This window comes from Eptatretus burgeri, chromosome 4, assembly GCF_056783735.1.
Source record: "Eptatretus burgeri isolate ZD-2024b chromosome 4, Ebu_testis_v1, whole genome shotgun sequence".
Lineage (NCBI taxonomy): Eukaryota > Metazoa > Chordata > Myxini > Myxiniformes > Myxinidae > Eptatretus > Eptatretus burgeri.
In genome coordinates, this window is record NC_140964.1 from 126,335,074 (window position 1) to 126,354,523 (window position 19,450).

The following is a 19,450-nucleotide window of genomic DNA, read 5'->3' on the forward strand; positions in this document are numbered from 1 at the left end:
ATCCCATCAACATCACGCCAAGAGTAAACACACACACACACACACACACACACACACACACACACACACACACGCACACGCACACACACACACACACACACACACACACACACACACACACACACACACACACACACACACACACACACACACACACACACACACTGCAACAGCCGAGCACAATGAGATTGTGAGGAAAATAAATAAATAATGGCAATGTTAATTGTGAAAAGTTTGGGAATTCATTAATTACATTATCTTGTAACAGCAACTTAAAGTAAATGAACAAAGCTATTATAAAAAAAATGCATGCACCGTTTGTCTTCCTTTCCTGCCAGATCCGGTGTTGATATTCAAGAAAATTTAACTCGTCGTCGGTGCATGCTCGCTATGTGTTTTCGTTGTCGTCAAAGTTTTTGACGAGTCGTAGTTTTATTTAATTTAATACTAATATGACTACCCGGCGTTGCCCGATCCTGTTCTAACCCTGCTGGCATTTTTGAGAAATCAGATTTTTTTTGTTTGTTTGTTTTATGTGGGGGCCGAAACCACTTCCCCCACACAGGGTGGCCGTAAAATCTGGAAACGTAGGCGAATATACATTTTAAATGGTTTCTTGACATTACATGACATGTTCTTCGGGCTGGCTATGACCTTCGCTATGACAGTTTCCTTCACCTCGTCGGATACGGACGGTCGTCCAGAACAGAGTTTGTCCAACACACTGCCTGTTTCCTTGAATTATTGAACCAGCTTCCCCACTGTGCAATGGGAGACTGCAGCTCTTCCGGGATGATATGCGTTGAAGTGCTCTGCTCTCCGTCGATCTGACCAGCCATCGCGTCCACTCGGCAGTATCACTTCAACGCGCTCGCCTTTCGTCAAGGACATCTTCAAACTGTAACAGAAGGACTTTTCTTTTCTTTTTTTGTCCTAAAACATCCCTTACGCTCACTGACGAACCTCTGAAATTTTGACGAAGATCCATTTGGCCACATCTGAGAAAAATGGTGACACACACTCACACTCACACACATGCACACACAAGTATCTCTCTTGTAGAAAAGACATATTTATCTTTGTAATAAAGCTTTTAAAAATAAATAAATAAATAAAGCTGATGATGCCTTAGAAATCGGCATCAGGATTGAATCAAATTTATTTTTCTATGTCCTGTGTCTCTGTTTGAGTCACTTTTTTTATTGCTCAGCTTAAATCTTTACATTTTATTCTGTTCCTCCATGCACCTTCTGATTGACGCAAGTGCTGCTCGTGTTTTTGCTAGACTCCTTGCTGTCCTCGCACGGCAAATTCATCACTGCCCTTCCAACTTGAAACGGACAATCGTGCCACCTTTGCAACCAATCGCACGTTTCAGACCTTCAAGAAGCAGAGGTAGAGAGTGTTTCTCATGTCATCACTACAAAATTCCACATTTTTCTGCTGCAGCTTTTCAAAGTTAATGAGAGGACTCCGGGGTGGGGGCGTGGGGGGGGGGGGGGGGGGCGTGGGGGGGGGTGGGGAAAATTCACCCAATTCTCTCTGTAAATATGTGGCATTGCACCTCTCCTGGTGGGATTGGGTATTACAAGTCAAACTAAAATATACCAATTGTGGGAGAATTAACCCCTCCCTAATTCTGAGAGAATGAACCTGTCCGTAATTCTGGGGGGATTAACCTGCCCATAAGGATGGGTTCTTTGCTCGTTGTTAAAATGGGTGATGCAAGAGATAAATGTAGTAGCATTGCTTTACTTATTAGCTGCTCATGGCTGCTGGAGCTCATGCTATATTCAACAATAATAATAAATAAATATATAAACACTATACTTTTGTTGTATAGATCTATTTATTTTTGAAAATTCTTTCCAGACAATCCCAACACCTTGATTATTAAGATTCCCCAGATAGGATAGACCGATAAGGAAAGGCTTGTAGCTATTGGGTTTGTTTCTACAATTGGCGCCCCCAATTTTAATGGTACCTAAGAGTTTCTTTGACCCGTAGGAATACTAAACCACTATTTAGGGGGGATTTGTTTGTTTTTCTTTTCTTCCTGCACTCTGAATTCCTGAGCTGCATTTCAGAGCCAGCTGAGACTTTCAGAATGAAATTTTGCATCAGTAATGTGACTATAAAGTATGTGAGGTTGACAGGTTTTTTTTTCTTTTAAACCTTGACCTAATTTTTGAAGTCATAACCCTAATTAAAGTTAAAATCATAACATAATAGACATTTAAAAAATTTTCACCATAATTCGTCTAAGGTTTGTCTGATCGGTACAAAATTGTACTCTCTCGATAGCCTCGAGTAAGGCGCATTTACACTTAATTTACATCTTGCGCATCCAGAGTGAAGGGCAAGATCAAATGGCAGTCTGAAAAAAAAACACTTTTTTTTTTTTTAATAATCATTCAATTTTGTCAATGCAGCCTCTTAAAGATCGCTTGGCCTTCCAAGATGTTCTTGCATCATAATAGCGGATCTGCACTGGAGTTGTGCACCTGATACTTGATTGGTGTCCTTGACCTACTTTTTTGGGATTGACCTTATCAAAAAACACCTATTTTTTTATCATAACTTAAATAATTTTCCTCTGATATTCATGATGCTGAGTTTTATGGATTGATTATAGATGAGGACATCCATCCATCCATTGGGACCATACTCTGTGCAGAGCGTTGGTGCTGCCTAAGCAGTCTCCTTGGCTATTGGGCACAATCCTGGACGGTTCACCACTCTGACAAAAGGATACCAGCATGCTGGCACTCATTTTGCCGACCTCGGAAGGATGACCCGCAGAGTCAACCGCACCTCGTATTAATTCAACAGCCGAGGGGGATTTCAACTCAGGATCCTATGATCCCAAGCCCTCCATCCTAACTATTAAGCCAACACCAGGCATATAGATGGGGACACACTTTTGTAATTTACACTCTTTCCCTAAATGTTGAAGATAAAGGTCATATGACAGTCCAAAAAAAAGGCCATCATTGGACCGTGAGCCAAGGGTAAGTCACAAGAGGCTTTCCCTTGGTGATCACTTTATAATCGCAGATATCTCGTGTTTATGTGATGTCACTTGGTTTGTTATGCATTGCATTTTAATGTTATTGATGCATAACATTTTTTGCACGACAGTGTATGATGTTGTGACTTATGGATTATTTGCAGGGATCAATTATTCATCCTAATTCGTGAGTGGGAAGATAATCACACCAAGCCCAGTTGGGATTTTGAGCAAAACATGGGACTCCGAGTAAGGTGAGTCTTCCACATGCGCACATACACTTTAAAGGTCCACAGGTACATCATTTTTTTTTTTTTGATGTGCTTATATAGATTTTTTTTAAGTGATAAACAAAGAACTTAACGTCATTTTTAACTTCTAATACTTTTTGATGTGTTGCAGTTTGAAAAGCAAATCTGTCGGGTACCACCCCTAAAAATTCCAGGTAAACTGCCAAGACGTAATCGAAAGGAAAATTGTCAGCACGCAATGGATAATGGCCGCAAAGTGAATTTGACGATTAATTTTCTGATCAAGCATCCCCAGATTATGACAATAGTCAAAATAATTGTGTAGAAGGTGCTGTCAGACCGTACAAGCATGAACCCGAGGTCGAGATGACGTCATGGGAGGGGCAGGACCAATCAATTGTTGTTTGGGGGATGGGGACAATCAAGCATAAAAGGGCACCAAATAACATTAAATTCTTCCTTCCAAGATATTTATTCAAGAAAAGAACAACGATTAAGTGTTGAGTGAAGCCACATCTATTAATTAAACCCAACATGATTTTCTGTGTCTTTGGACCTTTAAGCAGCTGTTTCCAAATCATGTACACAACAATGCCACGATTTTTGACCTGAAGAGAACATAAACTCGATCTTTCAAGATAGTTTGCTGTATATTGTGCCTTCAGGAAGTATTCACACCCCTTGACTTTTGTCACATTTTGTTGTGTTACAGCCTGAGTTTAAAATTGAGTAAATTAAATTTTTGTCACCGAGCTACACAAAATATACCACGTTATGATAAAGTGAAAACATGTTTCCAGATCTTTTTTACAAATTAATTAAGAATGAAAAGCTGAAATGTCTTGTGTGAATAAGTATTCAACCCCCTGAGTCAACACTGTAGAAGTGCCTTTGGCAGTGATGACAGCTTCGAGTCTTCTTGGACATGTCTGTATCAGCTTTGCACATCTGGATTTGGGGATTTTCTCCCGTTCTTCCTTGCAGATTTGCTCAAGCTCTGTCAAGTTTGATGGGGAGTGTCGGTGAACAGGTATCTTCAAGTCTTTCCACAGATTCTCAATGGGATTCAAGTCTGGACTTTGTCTGGGCCATTCAAGGACTTTCACATTGTTGTTCTGAAGCCATTCCAGTGTTCCTTTGGCTGTATGCTTGGTGTCGTTGTCCTGTTGGAACATAAATCTTCGCCGTAGTCTCAAGTCTTTTGCACTCTGAAGCAGGTTCTCAAGGATTTGCCTGTATTTGGCTCCATTCATTGTTATCTCTATGCTTACAAGTCTCCCAGTTCCTGCTGCTGAAAAGCATTTCCATAGCACGATGCTGCCACCACCATGTTTCACGGTTGGGATTGTGTTAGACGGGTGATGAGCTGTGCTCGGTTTCTGCCAGACGTCGCGCTTTGCATTCAGGCCAAAGAGTTCAATTTTCATCTCATCGGACCACAGAATATTTTGCCTCGTACTCTCGGAGTCTTTTACATGCCAATTTACAAACTCCATGAGTGCTGTTATGTGCCTTTTTCTTAGGAGTGGCTTCTGTCTGTCCACTCTCCCATAAAGCCGAGATTTGTGAAGTGTTGCAGAGATTGTTGCCCTTCCAGAATGTTCTTCCATCTCAGCCAAGGAACTAACTCTCTCTGTAGTTCTGTCAGAGTGGTCATTGGGTTCTTGGTCACCTCCCTGACCAAGGTCCTTCTTGTCCGGTTGCTCAGTTTGGTCAGATAGCCAGCTCTAGGAAGAGTCTCGGTTGTTCCATATTATTTCCATTTCCTAGTGATGGAGCTGACTGTGCTCTTGGAAACTTTGAACACTCTAGAAATTGTTTTATACCCTTCTCCAGATCTATGTCTCCTCACAATTCTATCTCGGAGTTCTACGGACAGGTCCTTGGACTTCATGGTGGAGTTTCTGCTCTGACTTGCACTGTCAACTGTGGGACCTTCTATAGAAAGATGTGTTTCTTTCTCGATCATGTCCAATTGATTGAATTGGCCACAGGTGCACTCCAATCAAGTTTTGGAGACCCCTCAAAGATGATAAAAGGAAATTGGATGCACCTGAGCTCAATTTGGAGTGTCAAAGCAAAGGGGTTGAATACTTATTGATGCATGACATTTCAGTTCTTCATTTTTAATTAATTTGTAAAAGGATTTCCAAAAACATGTTTTCACTTCATCATTCTGCGATATTTTGTGTAGATCAGTAACAAAAATTTAAATTTAATCCATTTAAGTTCATGCTGTAACACAACAAAATGTGACAAAAGTCGAGGGGTGTGAATACTTTCTGAAGGCACTGTGTATATTGCAAGGGTGATACTGCCATTGGTTTCACTGTAAAACATTCATGCTTTGCATCGTTTAATGAGTGAAACATCGAGGGGAGACGCTTTTCCACCCTCTTCCATTTAACAGGTTTTAACACTCACATTGATGCCCATTTTCTTACCTGTCCTTGTTATGCAACACCTCATCATGAGATACTACTGTCTGTTGTCATCACAAGTTTGTCCATTGCTGGTGTCTGGTGTTCAGGACAATGATGCTGCAGCTCACCCACGTCGATGCTCATAGCCATTTCTCACGGTTTTTCCTTGCACAACTTTTGCGGGTATGAATACCTTCACATTGCACATGCCAATCACATCGACGTTTAAAACCTTATGATAAGTTTAGTGGGTGGACAGGTGGCAGCAAAATGGTTTATGTGATCCTGGAGCAGTGGAATGGGTAGTGGTGGATGTTTTTATAAACTTTTAAAATGTTGCTCCAGCATCTCCCTGACCAGACAATCACAACCCTGTAGATCAGAAGAAAAAAAATGTAGAATTTGGCCAGTGCACCAACACACAATGGCCTACTCCTTTCAAAATGCATCCAATGTTCCTCCGAAAAGTGGCACACCCAATCATGCAATGCCTTCCCTGCGAAGCATTAGGATGACAGTTTCATCATCAACTGAGGCATTGAACCCAGACTTGACCACATTACCTCTCAACTATCCTGGTAGCCTTGAAATGCGGCTGAAGAAAGGATTTGTGGGAATCTGATTAAGCGTTACTGCAAGAAATGGAAATCTGTGTGCACTTCACTAAAGGAATCGTTTTGTCTCCAGGTGTGCAAACATGGATATGTGGACAAGGCTGGAAGTAGAGAGCATGCTTTGTCCAACGACAGGGGTCGTAAAGGAACGAAGGGTGAGCATCACGGTGGTACAAGCTATTCTCAGGCTTGCCCGCTCTCATCCCTGGGAATGGATAATCCAGGAAAGCTGTGGCATCTACAGAAAAGACTTACAACACCTTCTGCACCTGGTCCAAATGCTCCGCCTACATTTTCTGATCATCAAATCTTTTTCCATGACTTCCTCATCTCTGCAAGTAGGTAAAGATTCCCACAAAGACAACCCGTCGATTTTTTTTTTTTTTTTTTTTTTTTATTTTTTTTTTTTTGCTGTGCTCTGTCTCAAATACTGTTTGTTGCACAGTTCTGTGTAATGATTCTCTGACATTCCTTGTGTGTTTCCATTCAGCTGGCAGCTGAGCCAACACCTCTGCGATCGACTAAAGGAGCAACTTTTGAAACTCGATGGAATGTGTTTTGCTAATGACGACGATGGACTGGGAGTTGAAAATGATGGTCATGGTCGAGCGAGCCAGCAGGTGAGAGCGGAGTGTTTAGTTGAAACAGGAAAGTCTTGTATTGATCTTGCTATCACTCGGCATGTTTTGTTTTTGTTACCCTCACCGAAGGAAGAGGATATTGCATTTGGGTTTGGCTGTCTGTCTCTGTCTGCTTGTTTGTCCACACAGAACTTTCGTGTTTTTCTCCGCAACCGCTTGTCAGATTGAGACGAAATTTTCACCATTGGTGCAACTACTCATGTAGAATGTTTTAATGATAATTATGACATCATAGGTCACGTGGTGTGGCAGCCATGTTAGAAAAATGGAAAAAGATTTAGACCTCTGTATCTCTGAAACTGCACGAAGGAAAATAATTGAAAGTTGGCACATAGCAGGTATTCCTCATGGGGAATGAGTGATTTTTTTAACTAGTACGTGCCCGTACGTGCGTGCCCGTACGTGCAAAAAAACCCCCCAAAAAAACTTTCAAACCACGTGCCAGAAACAACAACCACACAGGCTGTTCCTTCGCTCTCGTAATCGATGACTGGATTGGGGCATTGTGTTTATCTATAAATGCGCATAAGAAATCGAGAAATTATTAGAATACAGTAAGTCATCACTATCCGGAAGTAGTGCGTGCCCATACGGAATGTTCACATGCATTCCACTAATTAAATTATCGTTCATTGAAGTAACAACTGCTGTGATACTTACACACACACAGTTAATTAAAATCCAAATTAAAATCAAGTTTACCTCCCTGTCTTTGCTTGCCATGACATTCGCTGCCATTGACCATTGCCACTCCTACGCCACTGTAACTAAGGCGCCCTTTCCCCATCGGCCACGCCTACGCAGCAACATGTCCTGTCATTGGTTTGGGAAATAAATGGCCGCAGCAACGTGTCCTGTCATTGGTAACTCAGGCGCCCTTTCCCCACCGGCCACGCCTACGCAGCAACGTGTCCTGTCATTGGTTTGGTAAATAAATGGCCGCAGCAACGTGTCCTGTCATTGGTAACTGAGGCGCCCTTTCCCCATCGGCCACGCCTACGCAGCAACGTGTCCTGTCATTGGTTTGGTAAATAAATGGCCGCAGCAATGTGTTCTGTCATTGGTAACTAAGGCGCCCTTTCCCCATCGGCCATGCCGACGCAGCAACCTGTCCTGTCATTGGTTTGGTAAATAAATGGCCGCAGCAACGTGTTCTGTCATTGTTTGGAAAATAAATGGCCATAACTTGGGAAGCACTTGTCCGATTAATATCAAACCTTGAAAAGGCACATACTCAGGTCCCCAGCAATATACCTGGCAAGTTTCAATTAGATCGGAGCAGTGGTTGTCGAGAAACAGCGGACACACACACACACACACACACACACACACACACACACACACACACACACACACACACACACACACACACACACACACACATTGCTGGAATTATAGATAGATGACATCATAGGTGCCTTTGTAATTGCGTCATAATTGCATATGTGGAACGCGACATCAGTATGAAATGTGGACCATTTTATCCCTAGACGACCCTCAAAAATCAGTATGAAAATTTTTGAGGGTCGTCTCGGGATAAAATGGTCCACATTAAGTTTTGATGACGTCATCGGTTACATGATTGGGCAGCCATATTGTTAAAAAAAAAAAAACCTTCAAAAATCTTCTCTGAAATGGCTGAACATATCGAGGCAAAACTTTACGCATATGACGACCTATCCTTCACGAACAAAAGGTTCACACATTTGACGTCATAGGTCACATGGTTTGGCAGCCATATTGGATTTACCCTAAAATATATTTAAAAAAATATTTTTCTCCAGAACAGTGAGACAGATCGAGGGGAAACTTCACAGAAATGTTCCCAAAGGCATGCGTGTACAAGGTTGTAAAGGAATAATTGATGTCACGTGGTTTGGCAGCCATTTTGGATTTAAGAAAATATAAAATGTTTTCTCTGGAACTGCTGAATCAATCGACGTGAAACTTCACAATTATGATCTCGTCGTGATGGAAAATACATGTTTTAAATTTCAACCTCATTGGAAACGTAGTTTGGCACCAGAATTATTTAATTTTTTTAATCTGGGTTTTTGGAATTTTTTTATTTTTGAATAAGGCTCACTTGGCTGTTCCTGGATGTGTTTGAGGGTGGAGGAGTAGCAGCTGAAATAAAAATCCTATCCAGGTTCCTCCTGATGACCATCTTTTATTTTTGTTTGTTCGGGTTCCTTCTGAATACACCATTGCAGGACTTGTACCTATTTCGTCTTCCATTTGATTTGAATTGAATTTATTTTAATCCCATTCTAAATTCAATTGAATAATCATAAAAAATGTCACTGGTTCAGGGTCAGGTGTCTGATCAAAGCGGCGTTGCATCAAAGCGGGACGTCTTGGTACCCGGTCATCACTGTCAGCAGTTATAAAGTGGCAGTTCATGTTATGTCTGTTATTAATTACGTAACACACCAGTCCACAACCACCACACAAAATAGACCACACAAAACAAGTCCTGGTGAGGGTCTGCAATATCTGATTGCTCTTTTTGGTGTCTGTTTTTTGCTCTTCCCTTTGCAGAAATTTGCAGCTGTACTCTTATCTGCTCGACTGCTTGCAAAATTCCTTGGCCTGCTGACCTTCTTGCCTTACCAGAAACCAAAGCTCTCAAACCCCAGCCCTGTACCTCGTTTAAAGCTCCAGCATGAATTTGGGGAATGGGAAAAAGTTTCATCTCCTGTTTGCAATCAGGCAAGTCCTCATCCATCTGCCTGGAAGAAATTGTGTTGTTGGCCTGGCTGGTTTCTCTTTTTAGCTGTTTATTCACGATGCCTTGAACGAATCCTTGAGCAAATCTGTAACATATCCGGTTGTACATTTAAGAAGAATAGAAAGCTTATCTTGTTATTGTCGTTGTCACTTTGCTTGCGGGATTGGTGTAAATGTATACAATTTATGACTGGTTGTCGTACGCAGGAACGGTCAGCCATGCTGGATGTGCATGCCATTATGTGTAAGGCAGCTGCGCAGCAACGACTTGTTCTAACATTGCCCTGGATCACTCAGTTTTTAGCTATGGCAGACCCTACAGCCTATCGTCTTCCCTGCTATTACCCAGCTATATGTAGCCTATTACATATTTATAGGTGGGTTGGACGTGCTGTATTGACAGCTGCTGCATCCGTTTGCATAATGCATGCACAACCACCATACACACATGGTGAACACCTGCACCTTTCTGCGAATCACGTCACTTGATCTCCCAGTTTTCTTTCTTCTGTAACCAGTCGTTTTCCATTTCTTTTTCTGCCCCGCTAACCCTCCCCCCTCTTCCCAAAAATTCTTCCTTTGTGTAAATGATCTGCAGATGGTTTATTACCTTGCTTTTATGTGCCACATTGAAATATGATGTATGTTCTACTATCTAACCTCTTCACACACCATGCTTTGCAGGACAGTGACTCTGGAATCAGACTTACTCTGTGAGGTAAACAACCTATTTGTCATCGCGACACTTGGATGGCTTTTTCAGGTACTACTCTGCAGTGAGTGTCATGCTGATTGAGGAACGTTTCAAGTCTCCTCATCGGAGGACCAAACATGCTTTGGCATCGAAAAAGTTAAATTGAATTTCTGAATGCTGTAATTTTTTTGTACATCGTCCGAGTGGAAGAGCGAGAACACAGGATGGATCAGGACTCAACATAACAAAAGGAACAGCAGAAAGAGAAGGGGGAATGCCAACAGCAGAGCCGAGGGACAAAATAGACCGAGATGGGTAACAATGAGGGGAAGTAGAGAATGCAGGGGTGGATAATATGGACAGAGAAGCGAACACTCAGGAAGGAGACAATGGAAATATAGTAGGGGGGGGTTAACAGGGGCGTAAAAGATCATGATTTTGAATGGGGGGGATGATCTGAGATGGTGGTGAACAGCTGTCTTAAAGGCCTGGAGGGAGGAATGAGATTGAACTGTTGCATTAAAAAATAAAAATCGCTCTGGAGATGATCAATCGATCGAGTATGGAAGAAATTTGAAACAACAGCGAGATGAACATGACGGAGCAATTAGGCCTGGAAAGGTGACCCAGTCAGCCATAGCACGTCATTGCCTACAATCTGGCCATAAATTTGACTTTGATGGGACCCGTGCCCCAGACACTACATCTAACAAATGACACGGGTTGATTTTGGAAGCGTTCCACATGAAGAGCCGGGAGGGTGGTCTAACTGGGGAGATGGTGGACAAACCCACACAATACACATCTCTGATGATAATGGTGAAAACTGGATGGTGTAAACGGCTGGATAAGGTGAACAATAAACACCACTCAATCCCAAACACCACATCCACATGTGCACAACACGCAATGAGAACCCCAACACTTGCACAACCAACACCTCATCGTGCCCAACCCGGACACAAAACCAGCCGTGTCCGTGCCTCGGAAATACAACAACAACAACAACAACAACAACAACAACAACAAGCGCACACACGTGCTCACCCACACACCTACAACACCAGATCACGTGCAAGTAAAAAAAAAAGAAAAAAAAAAGAGCAGAGCACCCCTTCAATGATGTGATTTGACATTTGTTTTTGCTTTTTGGCAAAATAAAATTTAAAAAGCACTCCTCAATTTGACCTCGAGCACCAGCACCACCGGAAATGAACATTCGTATCGAAATATAAACCAGACACGTGCAGAGGCTATTGTGTTTATTGACGATGTCATGAACTTATTTATCCTTGAGCAAATCTGTAACATATCCGGTTGTACATTTAGGAAGAATAGAAAGAGAAGGAGCTGTAAACACTTTCTAGAACAGGTCTATTGTGCCTGATGAAGTCTGCTGCGAAGTTGGTGAAACGTTGCCTGAGACCGGGTCTGCTCTCGCTTTTTTGCTCAAATTAGCAGAGTCTATCGAGCTTTTTACTTTTACTTGGTAGTGCCTTCTTCTTCGTCTTTAAAAATGTGTAATCCCAACCGTCCCAATGTTTTTTATATATATATATATATATATATATATATATATACATACATCCTACATCTGATATAGTGTGGAGCCACATAATCCCTGCATGTGCCATTTTCCTTTGGCAGTTACCAGGATTTCCCACAGACTTGGTGTTTTCCAACTTTGCAACAGAAAACGTTCCTCAAGTGGATGGGAAAAGAGAAGATGGACAAGACTTTCTGGTATGTATAAAAATGACGAGTGGCACCTGAGTACTGATTTGGGATATGTGCATGGGACAGAAAAACGTACGTGTGGCCATTTATACTGTCACGTGCACGGCCCCCACATCAATCGCTTTAACCACAAACGCAACCACAGCAGAAACTGAACACGCCGGATTTTAACCCTGCGAATGACCACACTTGAGGCAATATGATCACAAAGCGCCGACCAAACCTCGCGGATTTCCATCTCCAGCCCCTTCCTGGAACAACTAAGAGCAAAGCGTGGCGCAGCTGTAAACGCTCTCTCCTTGAGAGGTTACCGGGTCTGTGGACACTCGCAACACTCCCCTACCCACAAACCTTGCAACATGATTCTCCTTCCCAGCTGCTGTGCAACTCTTCACTACTCCTGCCATATATGGTAAGTGTGTTCATGCATGCTATAGCCTGCATTCTTCCACTAAACAAAAACAAAGCACAAGATGTGTTATTCATTATTCCACACAACACATTTCATTTCTACCCATTTTAACCCCTTCCACTCGGTACACATGCTGGTTCACATGGTCACTCTTGCCCGTCACCCTTACCAATTGCCCGACTCACCTGCATTCTCAAGCAAAGCCCGGTGAGTTGTGCAAGTGGGCAAAAGGTATATTATGTCCATTTTCATCCAAATTTCCACTTGACAGGTTGTTCAGTACCAACAGAGCCTTTTCAGCCATTCTTTCCGTATCATGCAAAGTTAGCATTTCCTCGAATCCTTGGCCTAAACTTGGTATCTCCTGTGATGAGGCTGAGTCTTTGGGTCTCTCGCTCTCTCAAGGCCCTGTCACACCTTGACGATTTAGCCAACGTATGCCTGACGTATGCAAAATTGGGCTAAAACACCGGCACACGTCGAATACGTTATGGGTAAGTTTGTATACGTTAAGAGCACGCTGAAAAACACTGCCATACGTCGTAGTACGCTGGCTTTCATCGTTGTACTTTGTGGTTGTCCTCAAATTTTAGCATGCTTGAAATTTTACGACGTATGCCAGCGTATGACTCACACGTTCCGCTATGCTGGCCATAAGTTGTAGGCACGTTATGCGATCGTTGACACACGTCGACACACGTTACTTGTAAGTTACTCATAAGTCGAAACACGTCGAGGTAATGATTAGTGTACCCAAAACTTATTTATAACCTATGAGTAACGTGATGTAGGCACGTTACATGATCGTTGACACACGTCGAGGCACGTTATGCGATCGTTGACACACGTCGAAGCACGTTACTTGTAAGTTACTCATAAGTCGACACATGTCGAGGTAATGCTTAGCGTATCCAAAACTTATTTCTAACCTATGAGTAGCGTGCTTTGAACCTATGTGTAACGTACCACCAACGCATATTGACGTATGTAGACGTATTTGATTGACGTCTTCCGGACGACCACAGAACTTACTGAACGTGTTTCTAATTTAAAGCTACCGTATAATGGCGTATTGGCAGCGTTTAAAAAAAAAAAACAACAACAATAACTTCAGATATTTCATCACGTGCCGTTACGTCACGTCCGATTGCTTCTTCAGTTTGCTCATGTCTTATTCTTAGTTCCTCCTCTGTGAATATTTTCTGTTTAAGGATATTGTCACGTCGACGTCTAAACTTAAAAGCAAATGTCCAAATATATTTTAAAATTCGCGATAGACTAAAAAAAATAAAAAAATTAAACAACAACAACTTCAGATATTTCAGCACGTACCTTCACGGAGCCAAGGAGTAAAAATGAAAATGTGCCTTGACGGAGAAAATAAGTTTCGGGTATGCTAAACATTACCTCGACGTGTTTCGACTTATGAGTAACTTACAAGGAACTTGTGTCGACGATCGCATATCGTGCCTACAACTTATTCCCAGCGTAGTGGAACGTGTGAGCCATACGGCGAGTACGTCGTAAAATTTTCAGAATGCTTGAAATTTCACGACGTACTAAACGTACCACGAAATATGACAGCGTACTTCATCGTTTTTCAGCGTGCTCTTCACGTAAACACAACTTACCCATACCGTATTCGACTTGTGCCAGCGTTTTAGACACATTTTTCATAGGTCGGCATACGCTGGCTAAATCGTCAAGGTGTGACTGCGTGGTTGACACTTCCAATTCTCAGGTGGTTATGATTTAAATCGGCGTGCGGCAGGTTTTTAACAGGCTACGCCACGAGTTCGTCAGCAATACGTGCAGCGCACTATGCCTAAGTTAAACTATCGTTGGGCATAGGTTGTGAACGCCGACAACAGGCTAAGCATTCGTTGGTATAAGTTATCAAAAGACAACGAAACGTTCTGTGCCCGTTACTAATATGATATGCATACGACCAACACGTTATGAATACGACCAAAACTTTAAAAAAAAACATCAAAATTTCAGCGTACGCCAACGTTTTACATACATTTTTAGGTCATCTCTACTGAGATGACCGAATAAAGCTGGACCAAACGTCCATCAACAATTTTTCTTTCCGATCTTGATGAAACTTAGTATGTGGGTAGAGGTCGATGAGTGTTGCACAACGATATAACTTTTGTCCGGGTTCAAGGTCAGGGACGAGGGCACGAGGTCACGTAAGTTATAAAAATCGCCATTTTCAAAACCTATCTTGTCTGCCATTCTACAAGATATTCGGCAACTGTTTATTGATTATGATCGTAAAAAATATTATCTTGTATCTAACCAGACAGATTTTTGAATTTCCTTCCCGTTTGGCCGCCACGTAACCTGGAAGATGGTCAAAAACATCTCCCGGTACAAAGAAAACTTTTTACTTCCGATCTTGATGAAATTTGGTATGTGGGTAGAGGTCGATGAGTGATACCCAACGACATATTTTTTCCCGAATTAGAGGTCACGGTCAAGGTCACAAGGTCACGAAAGTTGTGAAAGTCGCCATTTTCAAAACCTATGTCGTCTTTCATTTTAGGAGATATCTGGCAACGGTTCATCGATTATGATAGTAAAAAACATTATTGAGATGGCAGTCACCCCCACACGGGGGTAATTTGTTTTATTAATTATGCGTTGCCATTGCTGGCTAAATCGTCAAGGTGTGACATCGCCTTCACCGCAGGCAGGTCGGTGGTCTTTCTATCTTCTACCGTCTCCTCTCTGGCCTGGCCCCCCTGCTCTGTCTGAGACATGACCCCCCCACCATATTTCCGCAGGGTGCTCAAGGTCCGCCAGCAACCACCTTCTGGTAAAACTTCCAAAATCACAAATCACTGCTCACCTTCACTCTTTCATTACTCTTTTTTTCCTCCACCTTTGGAACAAACTCCCACAGTCTCTTCAATCCCACTCTTCCCTCCAGGTCTTCAAAATAGCTGTTCACCACCATCTCTTGTCTTCCCCCATCCAAAACCATGATCTTTTCTACCCCCACTAATCCGCCCCAAACCCACCTCCTTCAAATTCCCTGTTTTCCTTCCTAAAAGTCCCTGTCGTGTCCATCTTGTTTACCCCGTGAACCCTGCCCCATCCCCACTCCCTTCCACAGATCGCCTCATGTCTCTATTCCACACTGTTTTTTCCTTCCCCCTCCTGCCCCTCTGTTTCCTGCTCCCCTTGTGTACGTTCTGTGTGTTAGTTCTCGTATGAGCCTCGACAGTGTATCCAAAAAAATATAAAGGGCCCATTAATTGCAGCAGACTAATTGTTATGTGGGACCTAAACATGCTTTCAATGTTATGACATCACGTTCCACATATGCTGTGGTTGGTTGTCCGGTGGCACAACTAATACCCCGGTCCTTAAGGGGACCTGCCTCCATTGACAAGCCCAGAACGATGGGTAACCACATGCTGGGCTATCCCAGAGCCTTGGGGAGAGGATGCCAGACTACTAGTCCGGGAGCCAACCGATCAAAATTAAAAAAAAATTGCCCGGTCTGCTATAAAATTTTTGTGTTGATTTTCATAAAGAGACACCCTTTGAGTATATGAAAACCAATGTTGGCAATGGTGAAACTCTTGCGCAACAACACAGTCAACACTTTTGCGAGCCCCCTCTGATAACAAAATGTTGGCAAAAGCGAAGATGTAGGATGGGGGTAGGGGTAATTCATATTGTCCTAAAATCATAACCACTAAACCTATATACACAAATGACCCCTCATATTAAAGAGGAGTTCATTTCCTATATCACAATTGGTGTAGATTTAACCTACCTTCAATTGACAAGGTTATATGTCAAACAACAAAAGATTTATGTAACTCAGAAATGCTTGACTATCAATGGGGTCAGGAACAAGAACATACTTTTACATGCCATGGTTTTAAGGAAGATAAAATTAGAAATGGATTAACACAATATTGTGACATGAAACATCCTCTTCAGAGGAAGAGTCACTCTCTGAAACAACTCCACCACATGAACCTCTCTGACCAAGGCACATGCATGTCACTCAGCAAGGCACAGCAGCCTTTTTGCATGAACATCGTTTCAGACATTTGGATAATTTGCACATGCAAGACACCGTTTTGTCTATGTTTGGCTTGGCTGGCTTAGACATGAGAATTGGGACCAGTTTTCCATTGATAAGGGTTCTGCCAAATGTTGTGGCTGGGGGAAGTGCTCGGTCACTGAGATGTGCACGTCTATACAGAAGCAATTGATACAATGCTCTTAAAACAAGGAAGTAGAACGCATCTTCTGTTGCTGGCAGTGACCTAAGGTCTAATTTTGAAGAGACAAACATATGCTGCCTGAGGGTATCCAAACAGCTGAACCCTTTTTGGCCATGCAGAGCAGTCCAGTATACTCTGGCCTCATCAATGACACATTCTGTTGCTGCCATTTCACTATCTCTTCCAAAATCAACAAGGTGGGGAAGGTTTCCTATCAGTCCCAGAGAAACCTGTGCCGCTCTTCTTTTCACAGGAACACAGGCATCATCCCAACTGATTGGAAGAGGGGCCTTGTTGTCCCTCTCTGGAAAGGGAAGGGTGATCGCCAAGACTGCAAAAACTACCGAGGGGTGACGCTGCTCTCAGTGCCGGGCAAGGTCTTTGCTCGGATAATTCTTGATAGGGTTTGCCACCATCTGCTTGAGCACCAGCGTCCAGAGCAGTCAGGCTTTACACCAAAGAGGTCAACGATTGACCGTATCCTTGCACTTCGTGTCCTCACCGAACACAGACGAGAGTTTCGGCAGGGGCTGCTTGCAGCCTATGTTGATCTCTGTAAAGCGTTCGATTCAGTGAATCGGGATGTCCTCTGGAGGATTCTTGGTCTTCGTGGGGTGCCACCGAAACTGATCGATCTGATGTCTGAACTCTACTCTGGTACTGAGAGTGCTGTGAAGTGTGGTGGTACCATCTCTGACTTATTTCCAGTTGTTACTGGAGTTCGTCAGGGATGTGTACTTGCCCCCACACTTTTCAGCACTTGTATGGACTGGATTCTAGGGAGGATGTCGGAGAGATCAAGTTGCGGTGCATCGTTTGGCAATGTCAAGATCTCAGACCTTGATTTTGCAGATGATGCAGTCATCTTTGCGGAGACTTTAGACATCCTCTTGGGGGCCCTCGAGGTGCTGAATGAGGAGTCGGAGCCGTTGGGATTACGGATTTCTTGGGTCAAAACTAAGATCCAGGCTTTCGGTGACATCTTGGATGCTGCTGTCCTGTCTGTGTCTGTTTGTGGTGAGGATGTTGAGGTCGTGGAGAGATTCACTTACCTTGGCAGTGATATTCATGTCTCCGCAGGTTGTGAGCCGGAGGTCAATAGACGTCTGGGTCGGGCCTGGGGAGTCATGGATTCACTGGATCATGGGGTGTGGCGCTGCCGGTACCTGTGCGGGAGGACGAAAGTCTGAGTCTTCAGGTCCTTGGTACTTCCAGTCTTGCTCTATGGGTGCGAGACTTGGACTTTGACCAAGGATCTGAGACGGAGACTTAATTCCTTTGGTACCAGGTCTTTTCGGAGAATCCTTGGCTATCGCTGGTCGGATTTTGTGTCCAACGAGCGGTTGCTGAGAGAGACTCGGATGAGATTTGTTACCTGCATAGTCCGTGAGCGTCAGCTGCGGCTGTATGGACGTGTGGCTCGTTTTCCTGACGCTGATCCTACTCACCAGATTCTCTCAGCGAGGGAGTCTCATGAGTGGAGGAGGCCAGTGGGCCGACCACGTGCCTCATGGTTGCAGCAGGTTGACCATCATCTCAAGGAGATGGGGATGGGCCTGGCATCTGCCTGGGGGATGGCCAGACGGAGGCCCCTGGAGTACCGGCGGAAAGTGGACGCAGCGACGCGCTGTTCTGGCACATGCTCCCATACCTGACCTGACCTCTTCTTTTCCCCTTCTGAATGGGTAGCTCACTGTGTCACATCCACACAACACATATGTGCACAGAAGTGTAGCTGCGACATCAAGAGGATTTTCTGGTACTTCTTGCTCAACACTTCTACCAGCTCATGAATAGGTAGGTATTGATTCTGCCGTTGTATCCAGAGTTCTTGCAATGTGTTCAAGCAGCAGAAGTGATATATACACAGCATAATTATGTCTGTATCTGTTGCATGCACAACAGCTCGATGGTGATCAAGATATTCCACACAATATGCAAGATGAGCAATAATCCTTGTGTCTGCCTCTTCATGTTCTTCACAAGGTAAGTCCAGAACTGAACTTGATGCTGATGTGATGGAAAGAGTGTGACCTTTGTTTTCCATCATACCACCAAGAATGATGGTCACTCCATCCGGAATAGCTTCAGGACTCTCACAAAGGGAAGTGCCAATGAAGTTCTGAAGATTTCCTTTATTTCTTGGATTCTTCATGAATAAATTCCAGTCCGGAATTTCTAGACTCTTGGATGGTGAGAATTGTCTTGCCTGGTCTGTCTGGTTTCTCCTCTGCTGCTCATCACCCTTCAAAGTATGGCTATCATCAAAATCATACTGATCACCAATGATGTTGACACAGTTGCACATTTCAGGTTTCAACTGCAGGATACACCTGCTTGCGAAGATACAGCTGGGGAAGTTCACCAAATGTTTTCGCACCCATTTTTTGGTATTTATTTACAAATGCCATTGTGTCTACCAGATAAACTGTGTATAGGTCACTCTGTGGTAATGATGGCAGCTGTAAAACAACATCCTGCTCAGCTTCAGCAATTAGCACTGCCACGAAATCAGACTCGTTGCCTTTGCGCATTACAACCCCCTGTGCTAAGCGTGGATCAACCTCAAACAGGGATGATGGATAGTCTGTCCACTCATGGGAAAATGCAATCTGTCTTGTGACTGGGTCGGCATCTCGATAGAAACACAGCACACGTGTAGTTGCAGTCTCATCTTGATAGATC

The 19,450-nt window shown here is 43.3% G+C and overlaps 1 protein-coding gene across 5 annotated transcripts in view; it reads left to right on the top strand.

The window, feature by feature from the left end:
- CDAN1 (codanin 1) overlaps positions 1-19,450 on the top strand; it is a 142,406-nt gene that overhangs the window by 68,609 nt on the left and 54,347 nt on the right. For all 5 annotated transcript variants that reach the window (XR_015057814.1, XM_085879977.1, XM_085879975.1 and 2 more), the window contains 9 exons: positions 1,286-1,395; positions 3,175-3,264; positions 5,792-5,867; positions 6,372-6,640; positions 6,789-6,918; positions 9,481-9,651; positions 9,877-10,046; positions 10,354-10,432; positions 12,011-12,106. Coding sequence is in view for 4 of the 5 variants with exons in the window: in XM_085879977.1 (XP_085736103.1) it covers positions 1,286-1,395; positions 3,175-3,264; positions 5,792-5,867; positions 6,372-6,640; positions 6,789-6,918; positions 9,481-9,651; positions 9,877-10,046; positions 10,354-10,432; positions 12,011-12,106 (1,191 nt within the window). In the remaining variant the exon portion in view is untranslated. The remainder of the gene's footprint in view (positions 1-1,285; positions 1,396-3,174; positions 3,265-5,791; positions 5,868-6,371; positions 6,641-6,788; positions 6,919-9,480; positions 9,652-9,876; positions 10,047-10,353; positions 10,433-12,010; positions 12,107-19,450) is intronic.